Source organism: Symphalangus syndactylus, chromosome 9, assembly GCF_028878055.3.
Source record: "Symphalangus syndactylus isolate Jambi chromosome 9, NHGRI_mSymSyn1-v2.1_pri, whole genome shotgun sequence".
Taxonomy (NCBI): Eukaryota; Metazoa; Chordata; class Mammalia; order Primates; family Hylobatidae; genus Symphalangus; species Symphalangus syndactylus.
Window position 1 is genome coordinate 102,785,265 of NC_072431.2, and position 21,878 is coordinate 102,807,142.

General features: G+C 42.5%; 1 protein-coding gene, 1 long non-coding RNA gene and 1 pseudogene across 2 annotated transcripts in view; 1 reads left to right on the forward strand and 2 right to left on the reverse strand.

Moving 5' to 3' along the window:
* Positions 1 to 1,341: 1,341 nt before the first annotated feature.
* On the reverse strand, positions 1,342 to 2,165 carry LOC129490109 (large ribosomal subunit protein eL6-like; annotated as a pseudogene).
* A 10,410-nt stretch (positions 2,166 to 12,575) lies between these two features.
* Positions 12,576 to 14,230, reverse strand: LOC129490582 (uncharacterized). The gene is made up of 3 exons (XR_008660292.2): positions 14,082 to 14,230; positions 13,333 to 13,436; positions 12,576 to 12,730 (listed from the first exon to the last, which is right to left on the reverse strand). It is a non-coding gene; the product is annotated as an uncharacterized lncRNA (long non-coding RNA).
* A 305-nt stretch (positions 14,231 to 14,535) lies between these two features.
* HIBADH (3-hydroxyisobutyrate dehydrogenase) overlaps positions 14,536 to 21,878 on the forward strand; it is a 136,545-nt gene continuing 129,202 nt past the window's right edge. The window contains exon 1 of the mRNA XM_055293592.2: positions 14,536 to 14,851. Coding sequence (XP_055149567.1) covers positions 14,761 to 14,851 — 91 coding nt within the window. The 5' untranslated portion in view covers positions 14,536 to 14,760. The remainder of the gene's footprint in view (positions 14,852 to 21,878) is intronic.

Here is a 21,878-nt window from a genome sequence, read left to right on the forward strand (position 1 = left end):
CTCGAAGGCCCAGAAATTTGTTTTTTGAGACGGAGTCTCGTTCTGTCTCCCAGGCTGGAGTGCAGTGGCGTGATCTCAGCTCACTGCAAGCTCCGCCTCCCGTGTTCATGCCATTCTCCTGCCTCAGCCGCCCATGTAAATGGGACTACAGGCGCCTGCCACTACGCCTGGCTAATTTTTTGTATTTTTAGTAGAGACGGAGTTTCACCATGTTAGCCAGGATGGTCTCGATCTCCTGACTTCGAGATCCGCCCGCCTCGGCCTTCCAGAGTGCTGGGATTACAGGCGTGAGCCACCGTGCCCGGCAAAAGGCCTAGAAAATTTTAATGACACCAGTTTGAAGTTATTATCACATTTTAAGAATGTATCAATCAAAACAAGTCGTTGTTCAACTGTGGCAGGACAGAACAGTAGTTCCAGGACTTTGAGTTTTATGACCAAGTTAGAAAAAAAATTGTAGAATGTGATGAAGTGCTGCCAACTTTTCAATTTACCCAAGACTGGCATGAAGAAGATCTGACAGTCTACTACTGCTGTCATGTCCTAAAAGAAAAGATGTTTTGTCTCCAAAAAATAACAAATAGCATATCTTCAGAACAAAGATAGTACTTCCCAGAAAGGCTACTAATCTAGGGAGATGTTTTCCCCCCAACAGGTGAAAATCTCCTGAAAGGCAAGCAATACTCTTTGGATCAGCCCTTGGGATAAGAAAAGTCACAATTGGGGCTGAGCACAGTGACTTGTGCTTGTAATCCCAGTAGTTCAGGAGGCTGAGGTGGGGAGATCGCTTGAGCTTGAGTGAGGAATTTGGGTAGTGAGGCCCTCCCCTGCCTGCACAGTCTCTACCAATTTTTTTTTTTTAATTAGCCAGGTGTAGTGGCACATGTCTATAGTCCCAGCTACTCAGGAGGCTGAGATGGGAGGGTTGCTTCAGTCTAGGAGGTTGAGGCTGCAGTGAGCTAAGAACATGCCAATGTACTCCAGCCTTGACCACAGAGCAAGATCCTGTCTCACAAAAAGAAAAGTCACAAAGGCAAACACCAGTAGTGTCCACTGTCCAAGCAAAAGGAAACTATGCCACCTAAATTTGACCTATTCCTGGTTCCAGTTGAGAAACCACTTATTTTTTCTTCCTTTCTTTTGTAGAATCATGGTCTCACTATTTTGCTCAGGCAGGTCTTGAACTCCAGGCCTCAAGTGATTCTCCCATCTCAGCCTCCCAAAATGCTGGAATTACAGACCTGAGCCAACTGTGCCTGGCCTTGCAACACCATTTCCAATGCGAAGATAAATATAGGAGAGTTAGGCATTGATTTTTTTTTTTTTTTTTTGGTAGTCAGCTATTTAACTAGGTTCTTAAGATATTTAGAACACCAATTTGTGAGGATAAGTTCCATTTGTCAGGGCAAACACAGATCGCAGGTAGCTCTGGAGCTGAGGAATAGCTTTGATTTTTGGTAAAATTTGTGAGTCCACAGCTTTCTGATCAATCTTGCGCTGCTCCATAATCTCGTATTTCTCTTTTTCTGTGTCGAAGATCTCACCTTCCTGGTGTCTGGGCTTCCGCAGCTTCTTCTTGAAGTAAGCATCAGTAAGATGTTTTGGGATTTTTACATTGCTGATATCGATTTTGGTTGAGGTGGCAATGACAAATTTCTGGTGTGTTCTTCGTAGAGGAACTCGATTGAGGACCAGAGGTCCAGTTACAAGTAACAAGCCACTAGCCAGCTGCTTCAGGAAAACCACCCTCTTGCCCCTGTGGCGTCCAGTGAGGATGATCAGAATGGTCCTGGGGGTAATGCTGGCTCGCAGTTTTCTCACGTGCTGACCTAACCACCCAGGTACCACCATTCTTGTCACCACCAACTGGTTTTGTAACAGTTGCAAGAACCTTCTCCTTCTTTTTCTTTTCAACCTTTGATTCAGCGGCTGAATACTTCCTCTTGTACATGGCCTTTCTGGAATACATGGCAGATCGGGAATACCTGCCAATTCCTCTGACAAGGACAGGATTGCGGCTGCAATGGGGCTTCCCCTTCTTGGGCTTTTTAGCCTTGAGGTTACCCTTTTTCACTTTGCCACCAGCATTAGCCTTCTTGGCTTCGGGTTTCTTCTCTTTAGTATCTGGCTTCTCAACTTTTTCACCCGCCATCTTGCAAGATGGGAAAGAGGAGGCATTGATTTTGAGTACTTCCTCTTAATATGGTCACAAAAGTAACAGGACTTTCACTAAACATTTGATTTATCTGTTTCTCTTATACTCATGAAGGAACCATCTAATTCCAATGTACATCAACCAGGGAGAGCCTGGGTGGACCACCTGAACTTCAAACATTTCTAGCAAATCATGGAAATGACTTCTGAATATGGCTTAGCTTCCTATGTAGCTTCATTACAGGAGAGGGAATATGCTGATTATGTCCACAGGGGTATTGCTGTTTTATTTCTCCTAGTAAATTAATACATTTGCATTCTGGTACCTATTTTGGTCTCTTGTGCTTTTCAGACAACTTGTCCCAGTCTCTCAGGGCCTGATTACTCCCAGGCACTGAGAAAATGACATTTCCAGGAAGCAGCTCGTCTTCTTGTATACCATGGCACATGCACACTATTCCATTTTTTTTGCTACTTTATTATTATTATTTTTTAATTATACTTTAAGTTCTAGGGTACATGTGCACAACGTGCAGGTTTGATACATAGGTATACATGTGCTATGTTGGTTTGCTGCACCCATCAACTCATCATTTACATTAGGTATTTCTCCTAATGCTATCCCTCCCCCAGCCCCCCACCCTCCTACAGGCCCCAGTGTGTGATGTTCCCCACCCTGTGTCCATGTGTTCTCATTGTTCAATTCCCACCTATGAGTGAAAACATGCGGTGTTTGGTTTTCTGTCCTTGTGATAGTTTGCTCAGAATGATGGTTTCCAGCTTCATCCATGTCCCTGCCAAGGATATGAACTCATCTTTTTATGGCTGAGTAGTATTCCATGGTGTATATGTACCACATTTTCTTTTTTTCTTTTCTTTTCTTTTCTTTTTTTTTGAGATGAAATCTCGCTCTGTCGCCCAGGCTGGAGTGCAGTGGTGCGATCTCGGCTCACTGCAAGCTCTGCCTCCCAGGTTCAGGCCATTCTCCTGCCTCAGCCTCCCGAGTAGCTGGGTCTACAGGCGCCCGCCAGCACATCCGGCTAATTTTTTGTATTTTTAGTAGAGACAGGGTTTCACCGTGTTAGCCAGGATGATCTCCATCTCCTGACCTTGTGATCTGCCTGCCTCGGCCTCCCAAAGTGCTGGGATTACAGGTGTGAGCCACCACGCTCAGCCTATATGTGCCACATTTTCTTAATCCAGTCTATCACTGATGGACATGGGGGTTGGTTCCAAGTCTTTGCTGTTGTGCACACTATTCCATGTTTAAAGTCATGCCTATCTACTGACATTTACAAAAAAAATACATGGCAGTGGCTTTACTAGTCAAGGTGCAAGCTAAGCTGCTATAATAAAGAGACTCCAAAATATATTGACTTAAATAAAATGAAGTTTCTTTCTCTCTTATAAGTCTAGAGTAAGAGGTCCGGGGCTGGCCTGAGGGTCTTACTTCATTAGAGCAGAGGCCTGGGTTTCGTTCGGATACCCAAGTTTCTTCTGTCTCCTTGCTTTACCACCTCTCTAGGTATTGTCTTCATCCATGTGGTTGAAACTGGCTCTCTCCATGTTTATATTCTAGTCTGTGGGAACGGAAAAAAAATGTTGAGGGCAAGGGACTCTGGCTTTAAGGAAAGATGTGGAAGTCACACACATCACTTCTGCTCATAACTTATTGGCCCAGATTTAGTTATATAACCAAATCTAGCTGCAAGGCAGGCTGGAAATGTTCTGCTCAGTGTCATGCCCTGTGACTAAGAATATATAAAACATGTTGATTTCTCTGAATCATTGATCTAGACTCATGGAATAATCCCTGTGAAATTTTCCTGACCTTACCATTATGTAAAGAATAATAATAAACCTGCCTCCCCTTCCTCCCAATCAGAGGTAACCTCTAACTGAAACTTGTGTTAATTATTCTCTTGCTTGAAATAATAGTTTTAGACTGGGCACGGTGTCTCATACCTGTAATCCCAGCACTTTGGGAGGCCGAGGCGGGTGGATCACCTGAGGTCAGGAGTTGGAGATCAGCCTGGCCAACATGGAGAAATCCCGTCTCTACTAAAAATACAAAAATTAGCTGGGCGTAGTGGCAGGTGCCTGTAACCCCAGCTACTTGAGAGGCTGAAGCAAGAGAATCACTGGAACCCAGGAGGCAGAGATTGCAGTGAGCGAAGACCATGCCACTGCACTCCAGCCTAAGCAAAAAGAGCAAAACTCCATCTCAAAAAAAAAATAACAATAATAATAATAATAAACCATCACCATAGATTTACTATCTGTATATGTATTCAAAAAATGAAATACTTTTTGTTCTGCCTGTTTTGAGTACCACATAAATGCACTTACTCTTTTGTGACTTGCTAAACATTGCTTTGACTTCTGGTTCCTTTTTGCTTGACAATTTCATCTTCAGTTATTTTCTCTCCTGTTGCATTTTACTATAAACGGAAGGAACCAAGCCCCTCATTTAACACTGCTTAGAAACCTCCAATTTCATCACTTGTGAGTTCTACCTTCCACAAAACACTAGAACATAAACAGAATTCAGCTAACTACTTTGCCACATGTATAAACTAAATGGGGAAGTTTGTTTTTTGTTTTTGAGGCAGGGATTCGTGCTGTCACCCAGGCCAGAGTGAAGTGGTGTGATCATGGCTCACTGCAGCCTCAACCTCCTGGGCTCAAGCAGTCCTCCCACCTCAGCCTCCCGAGTAGTCGGGACCACAGGCATGCACCACCACACCTGGCTAATTTCTTTTATATTTTGTAGAGGCAGTGTCTCGCTGGGTTGCCCAGGCATGTCTTGAACTCCTGGGCTCCAGCAGTCCTCTCACCTCAGCCTCCCAAAATGCTGGGATTACAGGTGGGAGCCACCCTGCCCAGCCCTCTACTCACTTTTCCCCTTAGCATTTAAACATACTCAAATCTCTTTCCTCTTTAAAATGAAAACAAACAAATAAAAACCTTCATTAAATTTGCTGTCTTCTGATTTCTCCTTTCCTTCACAGGCCATGTTTCTTGAAAAAGTGGGCAAGATTCATTGTCTTTATTTCTCCATTTCTCATTCTTCCCTTGACCTATTGTGACTGGCCCCACCATTTCACTGAACCTGCTCTCCCTTATTAAAGTCAACAATAACTCTTAGTTGTAAAAGCCTATACAGACTTTTCTATACTTATCTTACCAATCACTGATTATAATAACAAGCACTGTGAAATATTCCTTCCTTGAGCTTTGCTGCTGCTTCAACTTCTATGACATCATTCTTGTTTTCCTCCTCAAAGGCCCCTCCTTCTCCATCTTCATAAACTTATTTTTCTACACCCTTTACCACCTCTTTAGGGGTGTTCCCAAGGGTTTTATCAGAAACCATGTTCCCTTCTCATTTTATAAATGTTTGGATGACCCCATCTACATTGATGATTTAAGTATCATCTATTAGCCCACGACTCCCAGATATATATCTCTAACTCACACTCTCCATATAGCCAACTGCCCTTGAATAATGTCCACTTCCGACTCAGTGTTACACAGTTCCCTGTCTTGGGAGATGGCACTTTCATCTATCGACTCACCCAAAAGCCTGAGAATCTACCTAGATTATCCATTCTTCTTCAAGTCTCCTTCAACTCCTGGAAGTAACTGATAATATCAATTTTGCACCCCAGATATCTCTCATACCTGCCTCTTTCTGTCTATGCTTGCTATCACTGCCAGCATGATTTATTCCTGAGCATCTTATGTCTTAGATAGTTTTACCTTTTATGGAAGTGGCTCTCAATGATCACTGTAAAGCAGAACTTGAGGAAATTAAAAATACATTCGGCCAGGTGCAGTGGCTCACGCCTGTAATCCCAGTACTTTGTGAGGCTGAGGTGGGTGGATCACCTGAGGTCAGAGTTCGAGACCAGCCTGACCAACATGGTGAAACCCCATCTCTACTAAAAATACCAAATTAGCTGGGCGTGGTGGCACATGCCTGTAATCCCAGCCGCTCAGGAGGCTGAGGCAGGAGAATTGCTTAAACCTGGGAGGTGGAGGTGGCAGTGAGCTGAGATTGTGCCATTGCACTCCAGCCTGGGCAACAACAGCAAAGCTCCACCTGAAAAAAAAAAAAAAATCAAATGGTTGATGACTCAACTTAGAAATTACTTTTGGATGGGAACTGGACTTTCACATTTTGAAAAAGTTCTAATGTGCACTTAGGATGGCAAGCTATTGCTTTATGATCTGTGAAGATGAATTGGAAGTGGATTGGAAGATGAACTGAACCATCCTGGACCAGATGTAGAAGTAATCTGACTAGGAAATATCAGAGTGATCCAAGGCTACCAGAAATATGTCATGAGTCTCTGGTAATTATGCTCTTGAACAAAATCAAATAAACAATAGCAAAACCATGTACTTCAGCTTTTTTTTGTTATAATTGGTATATGGGATATTGAACAAAGTTGATCCACTGCTTTCTCAATCACAAAGGGGTCAGTAGGTTACATAAACATACGATGTGAACATGGGAGACTGCCTGACTTCTCCGAAGGCATCTGATTCCAATTTTTTCTTTTTCTTTTATTATTTCAGTCTAATCCCATGACAGATTGTGATTCCAATTTTTAAAAGCACTGCAGCACATTTTGAAGATGAGATTTTACCTGGAGCTGCCAGTCTAAAACCCTTTTTAAAGTCACGTCTACGTATTAATTTGCTCAGTCACTGTCTGAGGTCGACACCCATTGTTGTTATCCTGTAGCCCTTCATCCTCTTGTGGGTTAAAAAACCCAGAACATATCTTTCCCTCATCTCCCATGCTCAAGCCATAGTTTGAGTGAGAATGACCTCAACTTAGCTCCACTGTGAGCCCTGATACCAGAACTTTGTATTATTCCATTGTTATGGCAATAGTAATTGATTCGGAGGTAAGCAAGAATCTAATCAGTTTCTGTGAGGACAAAAGTTTCCTCTGTCTTCCATAAGAAAGTTCATATCCACCCCAGGATGGTTCAGTATGAGAATGTAAGCAGCCATAGCTACTGGCCACTGCCAGGGGAGCAACTAGGACAGTGCATGATGCTTGAAGGTGAAGCCAAGACCATGGCAGGTAGAGTGGAACAAGTCTCTCTACTACAGACTTTTCAGTAATGCAGACCAACACCCTCTTTTTATTTCTTTAAGCAAATTAAAATTTTAAAATAATTTGTGCGATGGTCTGAATGTGTTCCCCAAAATCGATAGCTGGAAACTTAATCCCCCATGCAACAGTGTTGGGAGGTGAGGCCTTCTGGGAGGTGTTTAGGTCATGAGGGCTCTGCCACTATAAAAAGGACTTGTGGGAGTAGATTTGCCCTCTTTCACTCTTCTGCCATGTGAGGACACAGCCAGCAGGCCCACAGATGCCACCTTAATCTTGGACTTCCCAGACCCCAAAACTGTGAGAAATAAATTTGTTTTTCACAAATTACCCAGTTTGTGGTATTCTGTTATAGAAGCACAAAATGAACTAAGACAACTTGTGACATAAAGACTGATTTAATATGTGGTCTTTATTAGAATTAAAATAGTTTTGGCCAGGTGCGGTGGCTCACGCCTGTAATCCCAACACTTTGGGAGGTGGAGGTGGGTGGATCACCAGAGGTCAGGAGTTCAATACCAGCCTGGCCAACATGGTGAAACCTCGTCTTTACTAAAAATACAAAAAATTAGCTGGACGTGGTGGCAGGTGCCTGTAATTCCAGCTACCGGGAGGCTGAGGCAGGAGAACTACTTGAACCTGGGAGGCGGAGGTTGCAGTGAGCCAAGATCATGCCATTGCACTCCAGCCTGGGCAACAAAAGCGAAACTCTGTTTCAAAAAAAAAAAAAAAAAGTTTTATCACTTGTATACATCCCTTTCTAATATTATTAATTCATATGCTAGTTAATTTTTTTTTTGCTAGTTATATAACTAGCAAAAAAGTAAGGATGATTTTGAATCTTCCCATACTCAGAGGTCATAAAAATTCAGGTCCATGATTAAGGAACAAAATTATCAAGATGGAACAGTGATTTATGGGAATTTGTAACACCTTTCCACCATAGACATCATCAAAAGAGGTAAGTCTCAGACTCCTTGCTATCATGCCATATTAGAAAGTATGCTGGGTGCGGTGGCTCACACCTGTAATCCCACCACTTTGGAAGGCTGAGGCAGTTGGATCACTTGAGGTCAGGAGCTCGAGACCAGCCTCACAAACATGGTGAAACCCCATCTTTACTAAAAAAATATAAAATTAGCCGGATGTGGTGGCACATATCTGTAATCCCAGCTACTTGGGAGGCTGAGGCAGGGGAATCACTTGAACCTGGGAGGCAGAGGTTGCAGTGAGCCGGGATCACACCATTGCACTCCAGCCTGGGCAACAAGAGTGAAACTCCGTCTCAGAAAAAGAAAATAAAAAAGATAACGAAAGATGTAGTGCCTTGCTCAATAGTATTTATGAACATTAACATGTTTGGATATGTTTTATGAAACAGAAACAAAAGAATATAGTTAATTCATTTGATTATATGTTCATATTGAATTTGCATGTTGAGGGCCACATAGTAAGTAAAATAACTCTGAATATAAATTAGGTTTTATGATAATAATAATTGGCAAAATCAACAGATATTTATTGCATGGTAATTAAATTTATTCAATAACCTTTTGTAATCCATATTTACAAGGATCTTGCAATCCAATTACAAGATAATTGTTGACCACAGTCAAAGGTAGACATATAGAACTGGAAAACACACAATTGTTGCTACTGGATTATAGTTGCTTCTAGGACCCCTCAGATGACAGAGCAAAGAGACATGTGTATACTAACCTGTGTCTATATACACATTGATAAATATTTCTATATGTAACCATCTGCATCTATATTAAGTTAAGCATGAGTTCATACTGATGTCTCCAACTTTAATCCATTTAAATAAATGCAATAATATGTACTTAGATTTGCTCTCACCTTAGGACACAACTCAATTATCTTACCGGTGTTTTGTGTTCCAAAATTTTTGAAACTGCCTAGAACAAAGACTTGTCATGCCATCCAAATCTTATGGCTAAGTGACTAAGTTCTGGCCAGTGGGAAGGACAATTGTAGGGTGGGACTTACAGGGAGGCTTCTGAAAATGAGAACAGTTTGCTGACACACCTCTTTCCTTTACTTTTCCCTTCTTTTATTTCCTCTTGCCTGGAACTCAGACAAGATGGTTGGACCACTAGCAGCTATCTTTGATCATGAAGTAATTATGAGGTTCGAAAATCATTTTGGACAGTAAAACAAAATGAGAAGCTTGGATTTTTGACAACTCAGAGCTGTCAAACTGGCCCTGGTTCTGCCTACATCCACACTGCTTTTATGAGAGGAAAAACCAAATTGTTATCATTTGGACTTTGTTTTATCCAACCAAACCTGATGCTGACAGTTTTTGAAAGTGACTTTAGATATAGTTTCTTAATCAAACTGGATTGTTTTTATGACTGCTTATATATTATTCAGAAAAAGACTTCTTGAGGAAAGTCATTTTGAGTTGAGTCCTAACAAGTGGGGAGTGTAGAAGCGGTATTAGAATGTGTGGAAAAGAAAAAAGGAAGGAAAGAAGAAAAACAGAGAACCTGAGGAACTCAGAGTGCTCTGGGAAAGGGAGAGTAGTGCATTGTCAGGGAGGTGAGTACAGAGAGAATATCTTAGGAATAGGCGTAAAAATGATTAGATAGTGTGGGTATTGTTGGGAAAGTCTTATTCCTCTTCCCAGATTCTGAGATTCTGATGACAGGAATGTTAGATTTTGTTTTTTGAGACGGAGTTTCACTCTTGTTGCCCAGGCTGGAGTGCAATAACGCGATCTCGGCTCACTGCAACCTCCTCCTCCCAGGTTCAATCAATTCTCCCGCCTCAGCCTCCTGAGAAGCTGGGATTACAGGCGCCCGCCACCATGCCCAGCTGATTTTTGTATTTTCGGTAGAGATGCAGTTTCACCATGTTGGCCAGGCTGGTCTCGAACTCCCGACCTCAGGTGATCCACCTGCTTGGGCCTCCCAAAGTGGGATTACAGGCGTGGGCCACCACACCCAGCTGAATGTTAGATCTTTTGTTAGAGTCACAACACACGCCCCTGAGCTTCATGGCTTTTTAAATCCCAGTCTATTTTCTCTCTGTTTAGATTAGATAGTTTCTACTGTTCTATCTTCTAGCTCAGTGATTCTTTTCTTTATTCTGCTGTTGAGTTAAAAAATTGTATTTCTTGCATTTTTTTCAGTTCTAAAATTTCCATTTATTTCTTCTTTATATGTTGTTTCTTTCTTTTTTTTTTTTGAGACGGAGTCTCACTCTGTCGCCCAGGCCGGACTGCAGTGGCACTATCTCGGCTCACTGCAAGCTCCGCCTCCCGGGTTCATGCCATTCTCCTGCCTCAGCCTCCCGAGTAGCTGGGACTACAGGCACCCGCCACTGCGCCCGACTAATTTTTTGTATTTTTAGTAGAGACGGGGTTTCACCATGTTAGCCAGGATGGTCTCAATCTCCTGACCTCGTGATCCACCCACCTCGGCCTCCCAAAGTGCTGGGATTACAGGCGTGAGCCACCGCGCCCAGCCTATATGTTGTTTCTTTGCTGAGATTTCTTTTTATTTAATTCAAGCATGTTTTATTTATTATTTTTATTTTACTTTTTGAGAAGGAGTCTCACTCTGTCATCCAGGCTGGAGTGCAGTGGCATGATAGCTCACTGCAACCTCCGCCTCCTGGGTTCAAGTGATTCTCCTGCCTCAGCCTCCCGAGTTGCTGGGATTACAGGTGCCCACCACCACATCTGGGTAATTTTTGTATTTTTTTTTGGAAGAGATAGGGTTTTACCATGTTGGCCAGGCTGATCTTGAACTCCTCACCTCAAGTGATCTGCCAGCCTCGGCCTCCTAAAGTGCTAAGATTACAGGTGTGAGCCACCACGCCTGGCCTCAAGCATGCTTTAATTGCTTCTTGAAATATTTTCTGATAGATGCTTTCAAATCTTTATTAGATAATTTTAACTTGTCATCTCAGTGTTGTCATCTATTGTCTTTTTTATTCAGCTTGAGATCTTCCTGGGTTTTGGTATCATGAGTCATTTTTTAATTGAAATCTGGTATCATGAGTGATTTTTTGTTGAAATCTGGACATTTGGGTATTATGATATTTTGGATATTATTTAAACCTTTTATTTTAACTAGTTTTTCTTGACACTGCTCTGGCAGGGGGCATCAAACTTGTAAATGGCAACTGGTAGTAGAAGTCCAGGTTCCTTATTCCACCTCTGTTGACACCAAGGGTGGGTGGTTCTTTGTTACTGCTGGGCAATGGTGGGAGTTTCAGCTTCCCACTAGTTGTCCACTGATACTTCCCTAGTTGAGAGGGCTTGGAATGGCTCCTTACTGCCCCCATGTAGCCTCCACTGACACGATGGAGGGGAAGGGGTGACATCCTTACCATTGGGCAGTGATGAAAGCTCTGACTCTCCAATACACCTCCAATTACACCATCTAAGCAGGGAAAGGGAGGGGTACCTCATCACTGTAAGGTAGAAGTGGAAATCCAGTCTCGCCCCATGGTTTCCAGTGACACCGAGAGTAGGGAAGGATGTGTGTGGAGGATTACTTGTTACTGCCCACTTGAAGATGAAAGTCCCATCCCTCTCTTTTGTTTTCTCTGACATCACCTTAGAGGGGTTGAGGAGTACAGTGATTGGGGTATTAGGATGTTGGGGTGTCTCATCACAACCTGGAGAGTGTGGAAGTCTGGGCTCCCTACTCAGCCTTTGCTTTATGGGGTGGGGTCAGTGTGTGTATTGTTTGTCTACAGTAGAGTGATTATCTTCTAAATGTTTTCTTTCTTGCTAGGCTGCTCCTTTTTCATTGCTAGAAAGAGCAGCCTTTTATTGGGGCACTTTTTGTCTATCTATGCTTCTTGGCATTTTGGGGTTTCTGGTTTTGGCTTCTCCAGCACCCAGTTTGGGATATATAAGGCTACATGAAAACCCAAGGAACTTCCCACTGTCCTGCTCTCTGGACCCTAGCCAGTGTGACTTCTCTCCACCTTTCAAAGTCTCCCTATGTTTATCTTATATATAACTTTGAGTTTTTAGTTGTACTTAGAAGAATAGGGAGAAACCTATCTACTCCATCTTCCTGGAAGCAGAAGTCAGGGGCCACTATAAGGCATTGAAACAATTTCAAACAAAAATGCGTGGCAAAGACTCAGGGAGGAGTTGCAGTGCCTTTCAAACAAGGGCATCAGGAGGGCAATCAAATGAAGAAAGCTAGCCAGCCACAGGCAGTAACTGCATTTGCCACTACAATAATATCTGCAAGCACCTTCAAACAGTAAGAATTACTTAAAAATTCATAACGCCTTTTTAAAATCATAGAAACCTATGAAAATTCCTTAGTTTATGAATCAATGTAGGGCTTCTTGGAGGAGACATTGTTGGAGGAGACAATGCAGGGCTTCTTGGAGGAGACACAGTTGAAAGACCAATTGCAGTTCAGGAGTTAATTATAGAAACCTGTAGGGCTGGAGGAAGAAAAAGAAAAAGAAACCTGTAGGCCCACATTTGTTGCCTGCAGGAGATCTATTCCAGCTAAAACCTGACAACCCAGGAAGAGAGGCACAGGTGGGAAATGCTCCAGAAACTCACCCCTAGTAGGGGTGGGGACCCAAATCTAGGAGAAGGTCTAATTGCTGAAATGAGTTTTTTCTCCCTCCCACCCTTCCTCCCTTTCCTTCCTTCTTTTCATTTTTTTTTTTTTTTTTTTTGAGACGGAGTCTTGCTCTGTCACCCAGGCTGGAGTGCAGTGGCCCGATCTCGGCTCACTGCAAGCTCCGCCTCCCAGGTTCACGCCATTCTCCTGCCTCAGCCTCTCCGAGTAGCTGGGACTACAGGCACCCGCCACCACGCCCGGCTAATTTTTTTGTATTTTTAGTAGAGACGGGGTTTCACTATGGTCTCGATCTCCTGACCGCGTGATCCGCCCGCCTCGGCCTCCCAAAGTGCTGGGATTACAAGCGTGAGCCACCGCGCCCGGCCCTTCTTTTCATTTAATGTTGGGTAGAGGGTTGGGGTGGAGAGATGGTCAAAGAAGGAAGTTATTTTCCTCCCAATTACAGACAGGGACCTTGCACTCTGTACAAGTTTTTGGAAACGTTGCCAGCATGCCCGAAAACATGAAAGAGCCCAGATGGAAATGATCCATTCCTTTGCTTTCAACTCCATGGGTTACTGAGTGAAAAAAAAGAGGTCAAAGTCAAACTTTGTTGATTGTGCTACTTAGATTGGGGTTCACATTTCCCTAGCTACTCCATACACACTCTCTTTCCTGCTGTATTGCCATTCTCCAAAGGCGATAGTCTTGCTTTGGTGTGGTCGTGGCTTCCAACCCTTTGGTGGAGTCAGTGGAGATGAGAAGGCCTGCAATTACCCTCAAGGGGTTTACAGACTCGACTATTTACACCAAGCACTGACAGAAGAATGAATAAATGTCTGTCTCTCTGAACCGCGCAGTGGCTCACGCCTGTAATCACCAGCACTTTGGGAGGCCGAGGCGGGCGTATCACTTGAGGCCAGGAGTTTGAGACCAGCCTGGGCAAAATGGCGACACCCCGCCTCTACTGAAACTGCCAAAAAAATTAGCCGGGTGTGGTGGTGCACGCAGGCCTGTAGTCCCACCTCACCTACTCCGGAGGCTGAAGGAGAATCACTTGAACCCGGGAGGCGGAGGTTGCAGTGAGCCGAGATCGCGCCACTGCACTCCAGCCTGGGTGACAGAGAGACTCCGTCTCCAAAAAAAAAAAAAAAAAAAAAAGGTCTTTCTAATACACATACATATACTACTACTATCTGGATTTTATATTTAGTTTTGCTTACAAAATGGATTTAGGCTGTAGAATTTTCAACGATTAGAGAAATATGCCTTGAAATAGAAAGTGCAAGTTTCTAGTAATTCTTCCCTTCAAAGATGTTACTAACTTCCTTTCCTACTATTTTTAGTATTGAGAAACTGTTGTGTTAAATAAAATCAAATGAATTTAAAAGTTATTACACACATGGTAGCTTTCTGAGTGTTTTTCAAGCTGCGAGTCAGTTTTGTCCTTTTTAACACGCAGCGGTTGTGGGGACAAGGTTTCCGAGGAGGCGGGAGCGAGCGACGGCCACCGCCTCCCACACTCCCTCTGCTTTGGTAAACAAACATACTCCCGCCCGCAGGCTGTAAATGAGGCACGAGCTTGGGGGCAGAGCCAGGGCGCCTGACGTCACTGTTCAAAAAGGCCTCTTATTGGTCCTTCGCACAGCTGCGAACCTGGGAATTCTGATTGGTCTGTTTCCCTGTCCGTAAGGGGATTGACAGGTCCTGCCGCGTCAGGCCGCTCCTCTCGGCTCCGCGCTCCTTCCCTCGCGCGTGGGCACCCGCCCCCGAGCGGTGAGAGCGCGTGCGCGCGCGCCCTTCTCCGCGGGCGAGCCAGCCAGTCCCGCTGCACACGCTCGCAGTCTGTGGGCCCTCCGGGAGGCGGCGGAGGTCACCGCGGGGAGGAGGGGCGGGGGCAGCATGGCAGCCTCCTTACGGCTCCTCGGAGCTGCCTCCGGTCTCCGGTACTGGAGCCGGCGGCTGCGGCCGGCAGCCGGCAGCTTTGCAGCGGGTAAGGACCTCACGCCTCCTCCCCCTTGTCCTTCTTTCGGCCGCTCGCTTCTTCTGTCCAGACGGCGGAAGAAGTCTTTTCTCGGGAGGCGCTGCGGTTGGGCTGGGACTTAAAAAACAATATTTTGGCTGGTACTAAAGGCCTGTCCTCTTCTGCGGCCGCCACTCACTCCGCGAGTACCCCCCTCTGCCTTCCCTCCCTTTCTCCCGGGCTCCTTATGAACGGGTTCAGCGCCCTTTTCGGGATTTAAGGAGTTGGGGAAGAGCTTGGGCTGAAGGGAAGAGTATTTGGGACCCCGGCATGCTGCTTTGGAGTTAGGACTCCGAGGACGTTTGGAGGGCCCAACTCCATGGGCAACCCCAAACTCACCCCAGCGACCCCTGGTCTTTCAGCGCCCCCAGGGTGCACCTTAGGTTGGGGACACACTTGGGCAGCAGGGCCTGATGTTTAACCACCTGAGTCCGAGGGGATGGCCTTACTACACAAGCGGTGGCTGTACAAGCCAGGCAGTAAGTCAGCAGTTTCAGTCACCCTTGACCAGCAAGACGGGCTTCCCCCCCTCTTCTGTAACTGTGCTACCTAAAAAATGTCATTTCTGTCAAATTATGAACCAAAACACGTTCAGCGTCCTCAAGATTGTGGGCAGAATTAATCCTGCCTCCCTCCTCTCATACCATTGTAAATTGTGGAAGCTAGCCATGAACTTATGAAGAGGCAGTTTTTAGAGCCAGGATGAAGATCCACGGAGATCTAATACAGTCTTTCATACTCCGCACGAGGGACATGACACGGCCCCTTGGATAAGTGAATCAGGATATTCCCAGCAAGACCTAGAAAGTTGTTCTCAGTTGTTCCTAATTCCTTCACTTTCTATCACACCAGGACTCTTCTTTAATCGAAAAATTGGTTGATTTGTGGGGAGACTGCCGTTGTCTTCCTGTGAAAGTTTGAGAGTTGTTAACAGTGCACCGTTTAGCAAGATCATACTGAGAATTAATAACAAAAAAACCTTGGCATTAATTTTTTCTAATCTTTGCTTAAAAAAGTGGGTTAGGATTTGAGCCCCCCGGCCCCCCCGCCCCCCCCCCTTTTTTTTTTTTTTTTTTTTTTTTTTTTGAGACAAGGTCTCTGTCACTCAGGCTGGAGTGCAGTGGCCCAATCACACTGCTCACTGCAGCCTCGACCTCCTCGATCACCTCCCACCTCAGCCTCCCGAGTAGCTGGGATTACACGCATGTGCCACCATGCTGTCCGATTTTTGTATTTTTAGTAGGGACGGAGTTTCGACATGTTGCCCAGGCTGGTCTTGAACTCCTGCGCTCTAAGTGATCCTCCCATCCCAAAGTGTTGGGATTATAGGCATGAGCCACCGTGGCTGGCCGGGAATTGTAAGAACTTTCTCTTACAATTCTTAACAGCTTCCCATTCTCCCCCTCAGTGAAACCTCTGAATTTCCTTTCTGGTTGGAGAAGAACAGAGGCTCAGTGAGATGCAAGAGAACAGATGTCTGATACAGAACCACAGTAACAAGATAAAAATTCAGAATATGCCAAACTTGAATGTAACCAATGTTTGAGCTTCATATATTGAGCTGCAAAAATGCTTCCAACTTTTGAGATAACCCTAAAAAAATAGACACTTTTCCACGGTAGCACCAGTTTTCACATGAATTCACAATTCTTTCAGTTCTCATTAGCCAAGGAAGACATTTGCTGTTTAGTGGTTTTACAAGGTGTTCTAATGGTATTTTAATGACCCCTTGATGTACCTTTTAGAGTTATGAAAGTTCTTACCAATTCATGGTGAAAGAGCCTGAGGCCTAAGACTGTAATGCGTGCCTCTGTAAACTGGGAGGGCCTACCTCAGAGTGCTGAGGTACTCAGCACTCTGGTCTTGTACTTTGGGTTCTTTGGCCCAAAGATAATGTAAGAATATAGATTTCTGATAAATTTTAAATAGTTCTTTTGTGATGAAGTGGTTAAATCACTTCAGCAATTTTTTTTCCTCTGGCATTTTTTTCTTTTTTGCCACGGAGTCTCGCTCTGTCGCCCAGGCTGGAGTGCAGTGGCGCGATCTCGGCTCACTGCAAGCTCCGCCTCCCGGGTTCATGCCATTCTCCTGCCTCAGCCTCCGGAATAGCTGGGACTACAGGCGCCTGCCACCACGCCCGGCTAATTTTTTGGTATTTTTTAGTAGAAACGGGGTTTCACCATATTAGCCAGGATGGTCTCTATCACCTGACCTCATGATCCGCCCGCCTTGGCCTCCCAAAGTGCTGGGATTACAGGCGTGAGCCACCGCGCCCGGCCTTTCTCTGGAATTGTTTTAAACATTTAAATTTCTGTTAATTTTAGTTTACTGCAAAAGTGTTAACTTTTCTGACATTAGATTCTTAAAGAGTGGGAAAAAATCTACCTGCAAGTTTGGAGTCAAATGACATTAAGAAAAAGAACCAGGTTCAAATAGTAATGTGTGATGTTCTGAATTCTGTTGGATATTTGTAGTATGTTTCAGATGTTTATATCATATGAATGATAATATTATAAGCAGCTATATAATTTACTGTTTAAAAAAATGAAACCTAAAAGTTGCCGGTTAGCACATCTTTTTAACTTTTTTATAAATACGTTTTAGAGACAGGTCTCCCCGTGTTGTCCAGGCAGGAGTACAGTGGCACCTACTTAGCTCACTGCAACCTTGAACTCCTGTACTCAAGTGATCTTCCGCCTCAGCTTCCCAAGTAGTTAGGATTGCAGGGAGCACCACGATCCCCAGCTAATTAAAAAAAATTTTTTTTGAGACAAGGCTGGTTGCCTACTATGCTGGTCTAGAACTACTGGCCTGAAGCCATCCTCTTGCCTTGACCTCCCAAAGTGTTGGGCTTGCAGGCATTAGTCACTGTGCCCAGCCTGCCACATCTTAATTTTTAAATGTATGTTTGTTTGTTTATTTATTTATTTATTTGAGATGGGGTCTCTCTCTCTCTCTCTTGCCCAGGCTGGAGTGCAGTGGAGCAATCATGGCTCATTGCAGCCTCAACCTCGTGGGCTCAAGCAATCCTCCTGCCTCAGCCTCCCAAGTAGCTGGGACCACAGGTGCACACCACCACGCCTGGCTTTTTTTTTTTTTTTGTAGAGATGGGGTCTCACCATGTTGCCCAGGCTGGTCTTGAACTCTGGGGGTCAACTGATCTTCCTGCCTCAGCCTCCCAAAGTACTGGGATTACAGTTATAAGCTACTGTGCCTAAGCCTAATTTTAAAATACTTAAAGCATTGAAAAGGAAATAGAAGAATGAGAAATATTAAATTGTACATATATTACTATTTCATCACCTGTTTGATGAAATTGTGTATGTTATTTTACAAGGTAATTAAGTTTAGTTTCAGTCTTATTTGTACAGAGAAAAAAAATCTACAGGTGTAGGCCCTCTACAAAATGTCACGTTGTGACTCTCCAGCTTGTACATGGAAAAATAAATCACATCAGATCATCTTGAAGTGACCACCTGACCAAAGGTAGAATGGAAAAATTAGTATCATGTATAGAAACAGGAATACAATTTTTAATATTATTGGTCCTTTTTGTATATATGAAATTTACTTTCAGAGTAGCATAACTCATTGGATAAATCAGATATGTAATGGCAGTTTTTCCCTTTACATTAGCTTCTAGGGCTGCACATGAAGTTCTGAAAAGCTGCTCGTGGTCCTGGGACTAAAAGTTGACCCTAAACTTGTGAAATTACATAAGGAACGTATTTATTACTAAAATAAGTTGACTGAAACCATAAAAGCCTTTATAGAGAAAGTCATCACCCTTAGTTTAGTAACTCTTAATAGTAAAGCAGATAGAGTGCTTATGATGTAGTATTATGTGATAAAATGGATATAAAAACATAGTATTATGTGATAAAATAGACATACATTGTATAGAAAATATAACCTTATGATGTAATGAAAAATGCAGTCAAAAGACTGAAAGTCCATGCAAAATGTTGTTTTTATTTTTGTGTGATAAGATGCTTCCCCTTACGACTGTATACTTTTTCATTCTAGTTTTCTACAATGAAAATGCATTACTTTGAATAGAAAAGCCTCAGAAATTTAAAATAATTAACTTGTTACCAATTTTTGCATTTTGACACTTAGTGAAACCTGCTTTTTGGTAGCACTTAAGGTTATCAAGATATGGATAACTCCCCTTGTTACATTGGAGAAAGAGGTCATAATCGGTAAATTTGCGTCTATAAATTTAGAAACAAACTTTGCCAAGTTTTCTGGCTAGTTTGTTTTCATTGGTCCTCAGTAATAGACACTAATGCTAATTTCTTAACCAGTCAACCAGTATCACCTTTGTATTTTGTTGATTGATTTTCTCCCAGCTTGGTTTTATTTATGTTTTAACTCTACTTTTTCCACGCACTGCTGTCAGAAGTTATTTAAAGAGAGATGCATTATTTAGGTTTGAGAGTTTTTAGGGCAATAATCATTCTATTATACTCAGTGGATTTCTGCCCCTTCGGGTGCAAATTATTTTATATTTGCCAAGCGCTTATTCAGGTGTTTCACCTTAACTAAAAGCTTTCTTTCCTCAGATACAGGGCTTCTCCTACAGTCATCTATACCTTTTTCTATCTCTTTGGCTCTTACTTCTAACCCACTAGGCAGAAAGGGGCAGTTGGCATAGGACTTGACCTGTACTGCTACTACTTGACCATTTTTGGTAAGAGTAACTAATACTTACTATCATGTGCTGGGCCCTGTTTATCGCTTTATGTGCATCATCTCAAGTAATCTTTACAATAATCTTCTGAAGTAGGTACTTTTATTGATCAAATGATGTCTAGAGAAGTTAAGTAACTTGTAACTTCAATGGTATACATCTAAGAAGTGAACTTATCAGGATAGGAACCTAGGCCTTCCCAACTCAGAAAATTTTAAACATTATCACCATCAATAAATAACTTCTCTTTTGACATCAGGTTATCTAATTATACTGCCCTTTCTTTAACTTTGCCACAGACAAAGATGAAGTAAAGAGAGCTGAGTCCTTTGAAAACTTTATCTTCATTCACATTCATGTTGGCCCATCCAACATGGCCTCATTGTTATTAACTTCTTCAGCTTCAGTAACAAACATCAGTACTCCAGTTTTTCTAGGATCTTAGTAGTAGGAGTGATTCTCTTGCCGAGATTTCACCAGCAGAACTAGTCTCTGGTTGATTTAACCCCCTCTGTGATTCTTGTTCTAACAAACATACTGTCACATAATGCTCATCACCTGGTCCTTTGACTGCCTCCCGTTTCCTCCAAGTACATAGACATGCTTTCTTGTTTCCTCATTTCGTAAGGTCTCTCTCTAGGTTTGTCTGTACCCAATCTCAAACTTATTTATAATTAGGAATTTCACTGATGCCTAATACCATTTTTTTCAGCCTCTTGTATTTCTGGATAAATCCATTGTTGTGGTCTGTTTGTGCCTTTCTCCAGCTATCACTTAGCTTGGTGATATTGAGAGTCACAGAAGTTTGCTGATTAGATACAATGCTTTCATTAATCTCTTGTTTATTCCCCATTACACTTTCAGATTTTCCACAGCATTTCCAGAACTTTAACTTAGGGCTGGCAGCTCCTGAACCAGCCATTTGGCAGAAGGTTGCCATTACCATGTATTAGTTTAGGCAGTTTGGAACTTGACCTCGGATCTAGGGGAAAGAATATTGGAGAGTCAACCTGCAATGTGTAATGGTTGCTGCGACACTGTTTACCTTTACACAATCCACTTTTATCAGCAGCATTACTTTGTAATTGCTTTAGAACTGGCTTTTATTCTCATATGCCCATTTGATGAAACTTAGTTTATTATTCATTCATACCTAGTTTATTATTCATTCACATAGCATATATTAAATTACACTGTGCCACTTCATTTATTTCATTTTATTATAAAAGTAGTTACAAAAGTTACATGCTCATGGTAAAAAATGGTAAAGTTTATAAAATAAAAAGTAATATTTTCTTCAACTCGGACCCAGTAGTCCAACTCTCCAGGTGTAAGTGCTGTTTCGTGTGTATCCATACAGAAAATCAGAAAAATTAATGCATATGTATCCTTTTTTCTTCTCTTATGCCGTATCCTATAGATAATGTTCAGCATTTTGTGTTTTGGTTTTTTTTTCTACTTAATAACTTATCCTGGAGATTTTTTCCTATAATTTTAGATAAATATGTCACCTTTTTTTAAACGTTTGCACATTTCATTGTGTTGATTTACTGTGAATTATCAAGTGCCCTACAATGTATATTTAGTTATGAATTAAGTGTCCTATTAATATATAATTAGTTATGAATGAAGTGCCTTATTAATACATAGTTATTTGCAGTTTTTTTGGCTGTTACAAGCAGTGCTGTAATAAACTATATCTTTGTGTTGTTCAGAGTTTAATACATAGTAGGGATTGCTATGGCCCATAGTTGGGCACCTTTTTTGTAAATAAAATTTTATTGGAACACGGCCATACCCATTTGTTTGTATGTTGTCTATGGCTGCTTTCAAGCTAGAGTAGATGAATGAAATAGTTGTAACAGAAGCCTTATGGCTCACAAAGCTGAAAATAATTTACTGCCTGACTCTTTAAGACAAAGTTGGCTGGCCCCTCATGTGTAGTATATATTCTTAGAAATGGAATTGCTAGGTCAAAGAGTATGCATGTTTTAAATTTAAATTTTAAATAAAAGTTCAAATGTAGTTTTTTTGCCAAATTACCATCCAAAAGGTCGACCTAATATACAATTTGACAGTATATGAGAGCATATGTTTTCATCAGTTATTTCTTACCGAGTAGTTTTTATCAAAGAAAAAACTTACCCAACAGGTGAAAAATGGTATCACATCATTTTGTTTTGTATTTCTCTAATTATGACAAGTTGGGTATATTTTTAGAGGTTTTTTTTGGGGGTAATTTACATATTTTCTGTTGTCATTTTGTGATTTTTGCCTACTTTAAAAAATTATTCTTGTTTTTCT